The sequence below is a fragment of the Accipiter gentilis genome, chromosome 30 (assembly GCF_929443795.1).
Source record: "Accipiter gentilis chromosome 30, bAccGen1.1, whole genome shotgun sequence".
NCBI classification, from domain to species: domain Eukaryota; kingdom Metazoa; phylum Chordata; class Aves; order Accipitriformes; family Accipitridae; genus Astur; species Astur gentilis.
The window spans coordinates 11,230,001-11,247,897 of NC_064909.1; the positions used below are offsets into that span (position 1 = coordinate 11,230,001).

At 36.9% G+C, this 17,897-nt stretch overlaps 1 protein-coding gene across 4 annotated transcripts in view; it reads right to left on the reverse strand.

The window, feature by feature from the left end:
* USH2A (usherin) overlaps positions 1–17,897 on the reverse strand; it is a 394,090-nt gene that overhangs the window by 135,428 nt on the left and 240,765 nt on the right. For all 4 annotated transcript variants that reach the window (XM_049833600.1, XM_049833601.1, XM_049833602.1 and 1 more), the window contains 2 exons: positions 4,571–4,721; positions 4,256–4,398 (listed from right to left, as the gene is read on the reverse strand). In XM_049833600.1, coding sequence (XP_049689557.1) covers positions 4,256–4,398; positions 4,571–4,721 — 294 coding nt within the window. The remainder of the gene's footprint in view (positions 1–4,255; positions 4,399–4,570; positions 4,722–17,897) is intronic.

The window sequence follows — 17,897 nt, forward strand, 5'->3', positions numbered from 1 at the left end:
AATTAAATGGACATAACTTACATTTCTAAAGTAGGAGACTTGTCTTCTCAGACAATGAATATAATCAGCAGAGAAAGCAAGCTCTTCCAAAAGCTGAGACCGCATCATCTAATCTCGTGTCCCACATTGCCTCTCTCTTATTGTCTACTTATGTAGAAGAAGCTTTAAGAGAATAGGCCTTCTCATCCTTGAACGAAAACTCTGTGGTAAGCATGCCAGAGGAGCACACCATAGTACTCTATATGATAGGAATAACGCTTCCCTGTTTTGTCAAGAAATAGCTCAGCTGATACATTGCAGGAGCTGTCTTTTTTTTTAATTGCCTTTTTTTTTCCTCTAGCAACTTCAGTATGTAGTGATCTCAAGTGACTACTGTGTATTTTTGACATTACTTACTCTGAATAAACACTGGACAGGCCTGTAACTTCTTTATACATAAAAGAGATGGACTTGCAGTCACTTATGTAAGAAATAAAAAATAAAAAATTGAACTGCCTGATAGGCAACTCCCAAAACCTTCTCTCTCAGCTAGTGCAAGCCAGGCCCTTATAAAAGGGCTTCAGTAAGAGCTCTCCACACTGGAATCATACACTGACCCATGGGACTGAAATGTAGCCAACACACTGGTGACTGCGATGCCCAGCTGTACACAGCCCATTGGACTGCAGATGGTGTCTGGGACATTCAAAAGAGAAGAAAGGAACAGGCAGCTTTTCCCTAAAGTAGCAAATTTGCTAGCTTAAAACTTGTCCAAATCAAGAGGGATTTTCTCAAGCAGTAGAAAAAGCACCTTTCTCATTTGGGAACTATCCCTCTGATCAAAGATTACACTGTGTGGATTGCTACCAGCCAATATAAGTTTGCAAATCATAAAGCTACACCATAAGAATGCAGCCGCTGCCATTGGGCCAGCTTCGGGTAACTGTAACCAACTCCTTTACAGTTTCCTTCTCGGATAGCTCAGAGACTTGCCATAACGAAAGGGAAAACTTAACTGATATCTTCTTTTTTTTATATCTAGAACATTTCATTTTATTTCTGAACGCAATGCATGAAATTCTGCTCTCAGTTCAATGGTACCTACTGACCTCTCAGTTCAGTGGTGATTACACTGATTGCAAGAGAGTTATCTGAAATTTACGTTCAAGTTACTGAAAGCAAGATCTAATCCAGGAACTTCATCAACTCTTTCTATTTGTCTGGCAGTAAATAGTCTGATGCTATACTGACCAAGATCACTGCAACAAACATCTTTTATTAACACATGTTTAGCAGGTTTTAAAATATTCATAGGATATGTACATCATTGTTATCTGGCACGGGCAGGATAGACTTTAAAAAATGCATAGAATCAGTTACTACTGCCACACTTAAAGTAAATGGAAGTATTTGAAAATTATTTACAGCATTTTTTCTTACATTAAAAAATAAGCCAAACCTACTAATCTGTATATTAAGACATTTTATTATCAGATACAACAGATTTTTATGGCAGCATTTGCTAATTTTTCCTTAATAATTCCTAATATCCTCCTAGTTTAATAAAAATTTATCATAAATAAAATATAATATGCAGATATATTGCGAAATCATCAGCTTGCATTAGTAGAACTCTACTGACTTTAAAAGCGGATGTGTTGATTTACATCTACTGCTATCAGGTGTATGTGCACACAAACACACACACACACATGCATATATTTTATTCCTACAGTTATTTTATGCTTTGGTGGAACAAAAAAGGATGTAGATTCACTGCATAAAATTCAGTAAAAACCTGTACACACATATATTTCAACAGAGTAAGAGATATGGGAAATTTCTACTGTCAAATTGTACTTTAAAAAGTCAAAGTGTATTGGTTAGCAGGGCCAGGAATTAAGTGTACTTCTGCAACAAGCTGTCAGTATAGGCAGTTTTTTAAGAAACACATTGAAACCTTGACAGAAATACTGCTTATACCCAATGACGATCATTCAGTCTTAAGCAATTGAGTTGAATACCCTTTCACAGATGGCAGCCCTCCACAATGACACCAAAACCAGAGTCCTTTGTCACCACTGAAAGTTAGGGGGTGGGAGGGTGGGGTGTGGTGGTTGTGAATGACAAGGGTTGCTGGATACTGGGGACACATCAGCATGTATTCTTTAGCAGTATCAATGCAAATGGAAGAGGACATTTTAAGGAAAATAATTTTCCCCTTGGAGACATGGAGTTTATAACTGAACTACAGAAGATGTTTTAAGCTAAAGAACAAGAGGCAGCATCGTAGCTGAAGAGGCAAGTTGTTTGCTAATCTCAAAATATTTTAATTGCATAAACACTGGCAGGGGCATTATAATTTTCTTTTCTTGTTCTTAAGTTTTCTTTGGCAACATCTACCTTCCCTACTAACTTAAGGCATTTTTGCAGCCAGGTTTTGCAGAGGGTAGCATTTCATGCTAGTGCACAAAGACCATCGAAGTACTATACAGCAGGTAACTTCTACAGAGATATTCAAGAAGGCTATATAGGAATGCATGTTCTGTGTAAGCCTTCTGCCCTATCCCTAACTCCCAAAAAGAGAATTTTCAAATTCTACACCTACTACTTTGCACAAAAAATAATTTTTACATATACTAAGTGATGCCTTCTAAATGCACTTCTCTGCTCCTCCTATCTAAAAAGAAATAAGACTATGTGAACTATCTGACCAGAGCTAAATAATCATTACAATTTGAATGAAATAGTCATAGGAGACTGATTGCAGCTAGACCATGAAAGTAGACAAGTTTAATAATATTGTATCCACTTTTGGTAAGAAACAATTACAATAAAGGAATTGAATCTCAACAAAGATTTTCACAGGTTGGTAACATCTCTGGTATGCAAAGACAAAGTTCAGAACTTACTTTTATTAGGTAATTACTTACAGGTAATGTGCTCATAGAAGCATTTATACCTTTGGAGCTTAAATAGATTTATCAGATAAATTTCTGTCGTTAATTATTTGCTCAGCTTCAAAGAAAAATGTTTTACAATTGTGGGAACACGTTTTCTGAGTATTTTCTGGAGATAGACAGCTATCCATTTAGAGAAGGGCCTAAGATGAAGTTGAGTCACCAGAACTGAATATTTGCCACAACAATTGCATATGAGCATCATGTTAAATTTATGGTCTGAAATGCAGATCTCTCATCAGTGTAAGATAGAGTAAGGCCACAAGGCACTTTGGTGTGAAGGCAGAGAAAGCAACATAGTAATAAAACCAGTAATGAAACACCACCCCACCCTGTGCTTTTTCCTGCTCAGAATGACTTACTTCCTTATGAAACAAGATCTAACATGAAAAATCTCTTTAGAAAATACTTAATTTCTCCAAAATTTGGTACAATAGAATCATCCATTACTGATTTTGAAAAGGGGGGAAAAAAGCTAAGAATATGTTTGAAAACAACAGATTTTTCCAAGAATTGTGCTATTAGATATCCTACTACATTGTAAGAGAAAACTAATAGCTCAGTTTCTTTAAAAAATCTGGAAATTATGTATTTTGTATATGTATTATGTACAACAAGCTCAAGTTCTGTCAGATGTTTCTGCTTACATATTGTATCAGGTGCAAAATCCTACCCTGCCAACTAAATGGCTGTACCCATATGCTGATACCTGTTTGTTAAATCAAGGGGCTGTTGAACAAATTATGTGGACTGAGTCTGCAGAACGTAGAACTATTAATGAGGAAAATGTGATGGGACTGGCAATGACAAACTCAATTTCAGACCAGTAGATCACCACTTTGAATTAACAAAGATCACTGGGAATGAAAAGTTCTGTTCAGCTATAGTACAGCTTAGGTGTTCTCAACACAGAGATAAGACAACTGTCATATACTCCTAACTTCAACTTATTTTCTCCGATATGACTGAAATCAGAATCAAGTCTCCGAATATAAAGGAATACAACTTACAAAGCTGTATTTACCAGTGTATCTTAAAGTAACCATATATGAACATGCATGCATAGAGGGATATTGTATAAAGAAATAAGATGCTACTTCACAAAACATATATTTAAATATTAATGTTTTATGAAAATCTAAGACAACAGCTACTTGATCCCTTGGGAGTTATTGCAAGTTAATATTCAGGAAGGAAATACATTATTGCTATTTAACTGAGAAAGCTAGGTAACCAAAAGAAATTATGTGCAGTGGCAGCTGAACTGTAATTTATATTTTCTGCTAAAGGGAGTTAAACAAGATCAGACTGCTTACTGTCCTCTGCTGTAGACATTGAAGTCCAGTTGCTATAAGCATTGCCGTAACCATTGGAGGCAACCACTCTCATCTCATATTCAGTGTACGGCTCAAGATCTCCGACGCTGTGTTGTAAGGAAGCAGTAGGGCTGGAAAGCAAACTGCAAAGAAAAGCAGCATGAGTTACATCATTAAACATCCCAGCACCTGAAGAAAGACTAAAACATTGCATGTCTTGTAACAAAAACAGCCACCCTAAAGGTGAGCCATGTTCAAGATAATGGGACTTTTCTTGCTCAGCACTTGATGGTGGCCTTGCTATGGTCTGCATACTCTAAAATGTCACCAGCAGAATGCCTCCGCCGCATCTGGAGTCGGTAGCTGGGCGCGCCTGGGGCGTTGTTGCGAACTGGTGTAGACCAGACAACCTGAAGACTGGTCGGAGTGGCAGATGAAAGCCTTGGAGGCATCACGCCATCTGGAGCTGTCGAAAAACATGGATGAATTAGAGCAGAGAAAACCACGGAGAACATATGCCGGGTGGAAACAAAATGCTCCATATACTGGAAAAACTGTTCCTCGGGATCAACAGCAATGTTAACATGGTCCATTTAGTTTAACATTTTCACTACTGAACAATGCTATTTCTTAATTTTCTTCTTTCCAATACAGTTACGTGAGAATCATTTTGCTAAAAGCAAACCTCCAAATACCAAAAGTAATTCAGAAGGAACATATTCTCCACCACCTGTTCAAATATTATCTACTTCTCCTTGTGCCCAGCTCTGCCACCCTAAGAAGTGAAAGAAATGCTCACAGAAATATTACCCAGCAAGAGTAAAATCAATCAGACTTTTATCATTCGGATACCTTCTCACCCTTATGAATTGATAACAATTTTAAAAGAAAACAGAAGAAAATTTAAGGGGAAAACCGTCTTTAGTAGAAATCAAAATAAATTCACGGAAGTCTCTGTCTCTAGTCCAGTGTTTTGTTAATGAAATTAATTTTTATGAAGACCAGGAACTGTAGATCAAAATGTGTCAGTAATGATATCACCAATGACCTTTAACTGCTGCAAGTTTCACTGCATGCAGTAAAAAGAACTATGCCAATTTGCACCCATGAGTTTATGGCTTTGTTTTTACTTTAAGAAGAAAACAATCTGTTGAAGAAACTTTCTGCATATAAAAACATCTGGAACTTTTATATATAATGCATGTCTGTAGCCATAGCTCTGTAGCTCTTTTCCAGAGAGTTAAAACACTGGAAAGTTACTGCCTTTATCATTTAAACTCTTGTATAATAGTTTTGCTTTTCACAGTCCAGTTGTTACCATTTGCTTCTTTCTTTGGTATTTCCAACAGAAAATTTTTGTTGCTGTTATTTTCTTCCTTCTCTCTATTGGAAAAAACAGTCTCACAGATCTGTAACTTAAGGTGTAGTTGTAAGCCTCAAGGCGTAAGTTGTTAAGATGAGTGAACAGTATTTTACCGTAAGTTTTATGATTTTCATTTAACTCCTGTATATGAGGTGGTTACTAAGAAGAAAGAAACAGACTTTGTGATACGGTGTCTGAATCACTGTCTCCCTGAAACACACGAAAGGATGGCATTGGCTCCAAAAAAAAAAGTCATCAGTCATATACAGTAGTTTTTATTTTTACTGACGTATACATACAGAGATACATTAACTAGCGTCTGACACTTTTACTCTGATTATAGATACTTATGACTGAGGAACTTCAAAATTCTTCAGGTCCAGCTCCAAATTGTATTACATAGAAAGGCACAAGACATGTCTTGCTCCAATCTACAGACTGGTTCCCTTTCCCTTAAGTTCAAGTTCTACCAGTTCTCATAAGAAATTTTACTAAAAGCTGGCTGCTGGGGTACCTGAGTTATTATCAGGTATTTTACTTCTGAGAATTGGCCCCTAGCCCTGCAACCCTCCTCTTTGGTTTTTTTTCAGGACAAGACGAAGTGGAACAGGATCTCCAGCTTCCCTCCCTCCCTTTCCGTCCTCTCTTACCATGAAAAAGACAACGTAAAATTTTGGGCCTTGAGCCAGCCTGGCTGCCTTTGGATGCTCCCTCCTGCTGCTGTTATCTAGATGTAGGCAATAAGGCTCCAGTAAATCCCAAGTAAACTTGAAATCTTCCTGTTTCCAAATCCAGGAGATGTTTGAGACTAAGGTAATTCATGGTCTGCAAATCCCTTGCCAACACCTTCAAGGCCAATCAAGAGTTTGTGAGCACCTCAACTCAGAGGGAAGAAGATGGCTGATTTAACTTGAACAGCCCCCAACATCCCTCCAGCTGAGCCATCAAAAACAAGCATCTGCACACCAAATGCCTCTGTATGCGAATTAAATTTCCCCCTTAAATTAAAATGGAGAACATATATTTACCTCACTTAACATTGTTCTGTTTCGCAGCAACATAACTAATGTCGAAGTTGTGCAATAAGGGGGTTTAAATCTTATGGATGTAAAGTACAGTACTCGCAGATAATCAGGAAATATTTTGGCATCCCTTTATAAAGAGATTCTTGAAGTTGTTAGCAGGCAAATTTGCCAAATTCAGCCAGCACGAGAAAGATGGCACAATTAATGTAAAAACTTATATTAGAGGGTGTTAAAGTGTTTTCACAAGCTGACACTAACAGAAAGACTCAATATCCCTTCAAAGCAGGATACAACCTTATTTAAAGCTGAACTGTCTGTAGCTTAAAACATACCAGTTGTTGATGTGCACACAGAAATTCTACATCTAAAAATGAATCTAATTAGCTGCGCTGTAATTTGGCCAGGAAGCCAAAGTTCACACTGTTATTGAGGAGACAGTGTGAGCAACTCACTGAGGAGGCAAAAGCGTTAAATTTATTTCCAGTTCTGTCAGGACACATCACTTCACCTTTGTCTTTCATTTCTCAATCTGTTAAATGGAGATAATAATACTTATCCTTCTTTGTAAAGCTCTCTGAGATCTACAAAGTAAAAGCTCCGATTAAGCTTTATGTATGTATAGTAGTGGTTATTATAGCGATACAGGAATGTTCATCAAAAAACAAAGATGTAGCTGTCTAAATGTCAATAACAATTCACAGTGCGGATGTTATTTTAATGGCATAGGTAATCTCAGCTAAATGTTAAAATCTCTTCTACCAACAAAAGCACAGCATAGGGAAGAGTAGAAAATTTGGACAAATCTCTTCTGTGAAAGTCGACTGACCTGTAGAACAAGCCAAGACCACTACTTTCAAACCAACATGTTAGAATATACAGCAAATTTATGTAGTCTGAAAGACTTCCAGTAGCTTGCAGAGAATGTCCTCAGCTATGCACTAGCAAGTGTCCTCAGCTCTGCGCTTCCAGAGGAATGGAGCAGGGGGGCAGGAGGGTACAACAAAGAAATTGTCAAGTCTCTGCTTAGTCGTAATGAGAAAGGTGCTCTGTTAAACAAATCAACATCAAATCTATGGAGCACTTCCCCCCAAAAATGGTAATTCTAAATTGTACACAAACCATACTTTGACTGCTTCAAACACTCCTCATCACCAAGGTCTTCAGTGTAACATTTCCCTCAGCTTAACCCTTTTTATCCAATCCATATTCCCAAGAGACTCCTTACTACCAAAGTAATAACTGGCAACCAGCAATAATTCTACTGTGAATTTCTCAACAGAAGACCCATGTATCTATCAGCTTGATATATCGTCTTTAAGATGCAATGTTGCTCAAAAAGCTCCCCTCAAGCTTTAATATGACCCTCAGGGGGCAACCACTCCACTTGCAACCTACTGAATCAACATCTAGCCGAGTAAATCCTCACTTAGCAGGGCAGAAAGTCACGCTTTGTATATGAAGAGACTACAAAGGCAGAATGAAATATTTAATCAGATGTCAATTCATATCAAAGAATTAATAAGCAGCCCTGCAAAATAATAAAAACTGAAGACTGTTTCAAGCTGACAATGATATATTGTATTCCAGATACTCAGGTACATACAGATGAATCAAGAAAGATCTGATCCCTGCTCGGCCCCTAATGTGCTAAACAGTCTTTGAAAAGTGTTTCAACTTGCCTCAATTTCCTTATCTTAAACAACATATGCAGTAGTAGTCAGCTTTGTAAGTATTTGTTTCTTTTAGGACAGCAAGCATTGTGTTAAATGATTGTGCTTAGATTTTTACTCCATGTTGAAAGCCTACTTTTCTGAGAGGTACTCATTATATTTATCATAAGGATATATCTGAAATTTAAATTTTCTGGAAGTAGAAGACTTTGAGTAGGACTATTAAAAGTGAACTGCCGTTAGGACAATAATTTATTATTTAGTTATAAAAATGTCTGCGTTATTAATCTTTAATAAGAGGAAGATAAGTCAGTAGAGCTTGATTGGATATCTATCAAATAGGTGTAAACTCACACCAACTTTGAAATGAAGCGACACACCACTTTTAACAGTGATCAGATATATTGCCCCTGCTGTATCCATAGTATCTGCAGATAGGCAGCTAGAAGAGTTTGGAGCTACGTGAATGTAAGTCTACAATTTGCCACATCTTCCTATGTAAAATATTTAGCACAGGCAATGCATTTGTATCTTATAAAAATATTTTTCATGCACGTCGATGCAAATGATAACTGCATGTATTTAACTACAGAGGAGGAAAATAGGCTCTCTACAGTTTGTGCCATAAGAGCAAGGAAAAGTTTCAGTCAGACTGCCTTTAGATGAATGTCTTGCTCAGTCATGCCTACTCTCACTCTTTTCCAGGTTCAATTCACAAACCCCATTTCTTTATTTCATTGCAGTAGTTGTTTAGATACTCCTGTTTCATTTTCTATTTTAGGTGCCCATACTGAGATCATCTCATTACAGCACTTTTTATGGCAATATGTTCTGCACGTTGACATTTGTTTCTTCTGATTTTCCCAGGTATGCCTGTTATCTAGTTGTTTGCTCAGTCCAAATAATTCCAGTCATTGCACTCTCCATAATTCTCAACATGGGCACGTGGTTTTGTTTCATTTAACCGAAAGACAGGCCACAATGCTGGGCCACGATGTCATCACTAGAAGGGCATGCTAGTTATAAACCTTTTTCTGTCAGCAAAGCAGAAGATTGCTTTTTTTTGTTTCTTATCTTCACAGGTTCATTGAAGTTTACTCCGGTTTGGTTTTTAACCCTCTTTTCCCAGTTATCTTTCCTACTCGGTGTATAGAGAATATATGTGGTTGTTCTTGATTTTTCATTTAATATATATCTTCAACCATTTTGTTTTCCACCTACTCAATGCCTACAGAATGCATACAGTATTCTTGGATTGTCATCTTAATTTTATAATTTCACTGGTATGTGTTTCCAGTTACATACAGATCTCCCTCCAGTAATACAAATACCAGGGACAATGCACCCCTTATTCAACACACTTCCATGCACTTTGGAACATACAATGGGAAAGGTCCATGGTGGCCCTTCTTGCTTGTCCTGCTCTGGCACATGGGGCTTGGGAAGAAAAGAAGCTGTGCTGTGGGAACAAGCCAGTAAAGAGACATAAAGGAATAGCTTAAAGCCTCCATAAACTTCCCAGTAAATCCAAACCTGTTCACACCTCATGTTAGTGAAATTTTCTTTTCAGAAGTATAACATAAACAGGGCACAGAAATATCTTGTTATCTCTTCACGATCTATCCTGTTTTATACATCTGATCTCTGCTATAATGGTAATTTCATTTGAAAAGGAGTGGCTTTGTAAATCTTTTCACTTTCAGCATTAATCTTTAATGTTACTTGTACTTGTAAGGCACAATATCACTCAGAAAGATGAAAATAAGAAGTTTGAAAAATCTAAAATTTAGCTTTATCTAGATTGAGTGTGTAAGCTCTAACTGCACATTTTCCTCTGATTGCACTATTTGGTATTCCAAGCCACAGAGAACAGTTTTAGTAGGGCCCTGAAAATCAACTCAAGCTTTACTCCATGACCTGCAGACCTCAAGTTTAAGACAATTGTCTTTTGTAATCTCAGAGCAGGCTTACTTACTCCTCATTAATACTGCTCTAGTGAAAAACAAAATCAGACCTCCCCCTCCTTTTAATAACTTTTCTTCATGTACAACCTCAACATCTGCAATCCAGATATAGGTCTCAAGTAAAAATATGTGTAAGAGATGCCTCTTTCCTAAGTGTTATATTTTACTGAGGTCAACACTATAAAAATGTCTTACAGATTTGTCACCTTTACCTTGATACATGAAGTAACTTGCCTTCCTTCCTCATGCTAGATAGAAGTTTATCCATGTTACTCAGCAAGAAATTTGCTAAACTCTAAAAGCTACAAAAGAATGCCAATAAGCAATTAGCTGAATGATTAATGATTTTACTACCTGTAATAAAGACATTGGATGGAATTTATAACTGCCCAGTAAAACTAATTATTCATCAGACTGTTTAAAAGGATGCCTAGCCAATAACTGTCATATCACAAAATTAATTTTTTTTAAAAAATACTATGAGGAAAAAACATAAGGATTGCTATTACATAATCAGGCAAAAACCTCAATTAAAGAAACAGCTCCCGTGGGTTAATTGTGATTCTGGTTACTGGAAAACGAAGTATCTCTATGAAGTAGCTTTGAGAAACTACCAGATCTGCTTTTTTACTTAGGGGAACAGATGTGGCAAGAGCAGAGGGAACAAGGCCCTCTCTATCTTCATGCAATAACTTCAGCTTCCTGCATGAAGCAGTTTTAGAGATTAATTTCAGGACATTTTGGTTGGGGGTTTTTTTGTTGTTTGAAAGGAAGAAGGGGAAAGAATTTGGCATCATCTTCAAAATCTTGCAGCTTCCCTTACAACTGACACCTGCAGGCTGAGAGCTATGACCAGAGGCAGATATGCTAGCTTCCACATTGATGGAAACATTTCTGCTGAGAGTCTCGTAGACTGCTGGTGAGGAGACACTTGGCTAAATTGAAGTTTGTTTCTTAATGATGATGGTACAATTTCAAAGAACTGCAGGCTGGCTTTCAAGGTTTTTACTTCATGTTTGAAACTAAACAGTTCTTAGATAGCTCTGGAAACAGGAGCTTCCTGAAAGCAACAAAAAAAGCAAGTTATATCAATGATGGTTGGGAAAAGACCAGGGAAGGAAGTTTAAACCTATGCAGCTTAAAGAATAATAGAAAAGCAAAAGAATAGACATATATGAATCTTCAACATCACAGAAGTTTTGCAAAGACAAAGAAAATCTGGGAAACAGGACATACAGTAATGGGATTAAACTGCTGCAAGAAAGATTTCAAATCTCCACCAGAGTAAACAACTGTTTTACCAGAAATGAGACAACTTACGGTTTTGCGGAAAGAAGACACATGACATGATTTCCCAATGAGCTCTTTTTCAGCCTAATAATTCAATGAAGGGGGCTCTAACATCATAGAAGATGAAGAAGGAACAAAGAAAAATGAAAAGGCACAGAGGTGGTGATGTTACAAGAAGCATATACCTCAGTCTGAAGCATAAGTTGTTGAAAATTAATTTTTAATATTGTTTTATTCTATGACTGAAAGCAACAAGATAACAGGATATTCAAAACCAGAAAGCAGCATTCTACTTGAACAAGTGCTTTCTGCAAATGATTGTTGCTATATTTCCACTCAATGTGGCAAAAGAAACTAGGAAAATATAGCAACCTAACTGAATGCTAAAGAAAGTGAGATATTAGAAAAGATATGAAAGCTCTTGTTAAATAAGAAGTCTCCTGGTTCAAATTATGTGCAGTCCTGCAGTATGAATGTGCCAGTGGTCTGTTACTCACAGAACAGCCTACCCTGCTGGCAGAAAACTAAGGCGTTACCAGTTGATGTGCATTTTGACAGAAGCATCAGTTTATATATCCCTAAATGCACAGACAATGCAGGTTTGCAAGTAAATTAGATCTGCAATAAGATTACTTGTAATTATTTTTAATCTATAAATTTCTCTGCAATACATAGAGGATGGTGTGAAATATTACTATTTCTGATGGAATCCAAGCTTGAGAGTGTCCATAAACAGAAAACAGAGCTGACAAGATGAGAGATTAGCTGGTGTTAGGGAGCCACTACACACAGTGGGTGGTGTGGTCTTATTATATCTTGAATGTCCTACAGGTATCTGTGAAATCCACGTCACCAGACTACCTTTTGGCCATGAAACAACTGAATCCATAACAGACATTTTCCTCCTCAAATTCTTTCCTTATTTGCAGAAAGAGGAGGCAAAGAGGTTTCCTCAAAGTTTCTGCTCCTAGTAATCCAGGCAACACAGAGCTGGATTTGGTTTGCAGCTGCTAATTAACTACTTTATGCCATATGTGGTAATCACAACCCCCCCTTGTCTCATTGTCAGTGTCTTTTTATAGCGAAAATGGGCGATAGGTGTTGAGAAAAAAGGAAGTGACTCTTCCCACCTACAGTTGTTGTCCCCATCCCTCTCATCTCCTCCACAGACAGCACAAGCAGAAAATCTGACTCTCTGACATGCCTGGAGGGAACCAGCTCCCTGTTGTGGCTCTGCCAAACCACTGCATCCCCTCAAGCTGCCACCTCTTCTCCTTCCCTTTCTGTAACAGAAAAATGTGCATTTACACTGCCACATTTCCAGTGGCATTTACATGTTGTTTTGAAACAAATACTATGTAGCACTACAATTTATAAGTAGAGAGAATGTTTAGGAAAAGAAAATATTGTGGTGTTGAATAATAAAAGTAAAATCTTAGTTATAAATGAGGAAAAACAATCACCATGCTTTTAACTAAAAATACCCATTGTTTATACCAATAAATGAACCATTCTTCACAGCAGACCCACATATTAAAGGATCGGCCAACTTTATCATTACTGGGAGTTGCAAGGCTGCAAAGACCAAGACAATGCCTCCTTGGGTGTGAGTACTTTTGGATAGCTCAGCGGAGGACATGCCATCATTAATACATCTCATTGCAGCTTTTGTTTTTGTTCTGGTCTCCTGATGGCAGTCATATAAAACAATACTAAAGCTACAAACATAGCTGGTCTCGTGTTTCAGATTTTGTGATGTGTTCATGGTATTATATTCCCACAATCACTGTTCAGACACCACTGTTTTCTGAGTTTGCAGAGTTTCCAAAAGCTTTCGTATATTCTAACTTACCTAATCTTCCGAAATATATCTTTATGCAATATGTGTATATGACATATGAGAAAAGCAACTAGTTCTTGGATATTTTGCTCATATATCAAAAAGCACCATAGCAGTGCACTAGGGAATATGCTGTCAAAGAAACCATGGAATTTTATCTTCTCATTTCCCATTTTCTCTAAGGTGTAGGTGCTTATCACAACAGTATCAAAGTGTCTTCTATGTCAGTGCACAGAAATAAATATATTCCTGCTGAAAGTCATGAAGGAAATTCATAAATTGGGAATGTATAAAATCTCATAAACTTTACAAACTCTAGCTTTACATGCAGAGTGGGAGTCTCTTTGCTTGCAGGAAGTGGTGTTCACCTAATGACAGTGGAAGTCATGCCCTTAAAATACTGAGTACATAATTCTTTGGAAATTTACCTCTTATAGTTCAATCAAGCGTCTTCTAAAATTTTGCTGCCTAGAAGTCTTTTTCAGTAGCAACCATATTCTCACAAATGGAAGTTAAAAAATTTTAAAAAAAACCACATTTACTACTTTGCTCCAATCTTCAAACTATTAAAAAGCATATTATCTTTCCCTGTTCACTTGAGTTGGACAAGGCTGAAAACAAAAATATCAAAGCAACAATACTTATTAAGTAGAAACTCTGGTTTGTGTGTTATCTTAACCTGCTTCTCAATTCACTCTAAGGCATTCAAAGCATATAGCCTTTGAAGTAGCCTATACTCTCTAGTTTTCTTGTGCAAAGTACAGCATACGTCAGGTTCAGACAAAATACCAAAAATGACTGTATATTTTATTAAAAGCCTATTTTTCCTCTCTCTCTTTTTAACAAAAGTCTAATTTAGTTGTTGTTCCCTTAGGTACAAAGTACACAGTTCATAATTCATTTGATATAAAATGTCAGTTTAGATTTTTGCACTTCTTTGATAAATGAGAAAAAACATGTACATTTCAATCTCCTTCTATGAGGTTTTACTAGCAGAAGCCCCCCTCCCATTGTGCTGCTCAAAGACCTCTGTGTTAAATTAAACATCAAGATTCAGAAACTGTAGGGAATGATATTTCCAAGACATACAGTACAAATATATGAGACTGGGAAAAAAGGTAATGATTTTTCCTACCAGTAAAGTGATGTCTCCCAAAGAGCATCTTTGATCCTTGAATTAGTTCTCAGTTATAATTTAATATATCAAAACTGTCAGCAGCTTTCCTTACATTTAGACATAAAGTGATATAGTCAGCTCCACAAAGAGCAAAATACAACATTCAGGGGTTTGCTCCTCTCGCAACATGTGCTTGTGACTCTAAAGTCTATCAATATTAATGGAGAAAATCTGTGTACATCAAAGGAAATGGCAGAGATTTAATTTAATTGTATCTGTCATCATTAACAGTAGGGAGTGTTTTTTCCTACATAACCAAATCCTGCCATTGATCAACATGCAAAAATCTCAGGGGGGTAATCTGCACAATGGCAAAGAGCAGGATCAAAAATTTAGTTCTGGAAATAAAACTATTATAATTTGGAAAATAACAACAGAACACTGTATATTATTCTCTTATGTAACACATGAGGCTGAGGCTGACAAATGTGAACTATCACATTTACAGAGTAAACAAGAATTTTTATCACTTCTCAAAATTGCCAGCTGCAATGCTATGGCTGTCACTTCATGTTACAGTCTAGTTCAACAGCTGCAGTATCAATAAATTAAGCTGTATTAGAAAATAGCAATAGGATCACATTCTGATGCTCATGCTGACTATCAGCACTGATGAACAACATACATCCAGATCCACAAATGCCCAGAGCTCAGGACCTGCCCCTCTTGCCCGCTTTGCTGCTGACATCTACCCTGCCTCACCCCAACCTGAGCAGTGTCTTCAGCCCTGGGTTACAACAGCACCTGCTCTGTCTTCTTGCCCAATAAACAAGACCTTCGCCCCCCCAGCAGTAGAGTTTCAAGAGGACAGATGGGCAGTATTCTGCCTTGCCTTGGTTATGAACCCAAAGATTATTATGCTGCCCGGCAAGTGGGAGATGGGAATGTTAGTCACTTCAGGATGACTACACCAGATGTTTTTTCAGCCAGTGCTCTAACAGAGATAAAGTATGACAGAATATGAAAGGTGACACCTCCGTTCCACCTAACTGTGGCAAAAATCCCTAACTGTTTTTACGGATTGGTCCCCCACTAAAAATAGTATTTCCGTTGACAGAAATATGATCCAGGTGTTACACAGTGAAGCAAAATATATAATATTTAAGGTGAATAAAGAGCAATTTAGACAAGGCTATTCACACATGGCAATAATCTCTCCAAAATATACAGCTGACTTATCTGTAAAAGGATTACAACCTTTTATACCCGACCCATCCACACAGGAATGCTTGTACAGCATTATTAAGTAGCCACTCATCAGTTAATGTCCTGTTCTAGACACTTTTAACAAATAAACTATTTATATGAATTAACTCTTGGCTTCGTGTCCTCAAATAATGCTGAAGAACATGTAAATCCACTGAAATTGGTGGAAGTGTGTCAACATACAACAATGAAATATCTGTTCCCAAGTATTTTTACTGAAAAGACCTTGGCTACTGTCTTCTTGTTTAAAATTGGGTAGCCTAATTGATTAAAAGTCTTAGTAACACCATCACGTTTTGTTCAAACCCAAGCCAGACTGACTGTGTTTTGCCTCGTATGCCACAAGACATGTCACAGCATTTATTCCAATCTGCACATACAACTCACCATATGTTGAGGCAAAGGAAATACCTTGGCAATACTTATTCTCTACAATATAGATTTTCTTAAATCTTTTGACAAAAAGTAGAGGCAGGGAAAACTTTTCCTCTCCTTTGTGTGTCTTTAAAACATAGACTGAAAGGGCTAAATCTTCATCACAGAAAATTTACAGCTGCTTATTGCAGATTACAACCATCAGGAACATCCTGTTCAATTTTTTGGACAGCACTATCAATTTCTTACGAATAACCCTCTCAAACAGGCTTCTTAGTATGTAAGAGCACTCACAACTTTGCTGGAAGGAAAAAATAGAGAAAAGAGAAATATTCTTTCTTTCTACATTGCCATCTCTTCACTCATTCAACTTCTTTTCTTTCTACATGTTCTATTAGAGCTGTTTAGATAATCTAAAATGTAAAATCAGTCAACCTGAATTCATGTATTTTCTATGTACACAGTGGCTACATTCAACTATGGTGACACTTTTCATGGAGAGGCAACCCCGCAGTCTAAGCTGAGGGACAAGAAGAGAGGCTGACAAACTTTGACATGTATATTATTCTTTTCAGCATGAGGATGAATATAAAAAACTTTTACCTTCCCTTGCTAACACATGGCTGTCTTTCTATCTATCTGTAAAATGGGAATAACAATCCTTGGTCATTCAGAAGTCTACTGGAAAGCTGAATTAGTAAAGATTTGTAAAAATCATAAAAGTAAATACGTCAATATACAAATAGTAAGAATTAATATAATTCAATAGTGGATGTATCCAACCATAACATGAAAGACATGAATTCCCTTTCTTTCTTATTTTACTAACAAAGAATTAATCTAAAAGCGTAGTATTTCTTTGCCAGAAGAATAAATAAGACCTGCATACAGAGCCAAATAAAAAAAAGAGAAAAAGCCAGAATGCATGCATGAACATGCATACACTAATATATCACATATATATTTGTGTGTATGCATCTGCACGCGCATGCAGACACAAAAATAAATGTTCAGAAAGAAAAGCACCGTGAGGAGAAACTGTCAAATGTCAGGAATCACTAAGGGCTATAGACTCTTATAGTCACCTTTGTTGTAAGAAAGAGGGTAGCATACAACAACAGTGCATTATAGGGACACCAGAGGAGAAATGGTGACTCTAATGACTGATTTTTACTCAACTTCTTTTTTCTCTCCCTTTCTGTCTTTACAGAGAAGCTTATTTTTCCTTAGGTACTCAGTCAACTAGCCCAAAGATAACTGCATAGATGTTACATAATGAGGAGCACTATACTATGAAAAAGTAAAGGAAAAGTCACACTTAAAACACCACTAGACCAAATAACTAACTATATGGAGGAAAAATATTTTAATTCTGCAAAGTTTTAAGGATGCAGATACAAAGTTTAAGATCTTTTAAATTCAATTCCAGATCTATTTCCAAACTACACAAAAAGCTCCCAAATAGGACTTAATAGTTATCTTTAAACATAAAGGAAACCAGCAAAAAAAAGCAAAAGCACTTTTATGGCCATGATGTTTAAGAAAGATCATCTCTAGTTTTGTCCCCAGCTAAAGAGAGGAAGAGAATAGTGATTTGGTTCCCCCTACGTTTCACACTCAGCAAGATCTTAAGAGACCTTAATTCTTCTCCCCTTAAGCTTTTTTTTTTTTTTTTTTTTTTAATATGGAAACGTGACGAATATGTAACAGGGTGACGGAACTTTGCTGGAGG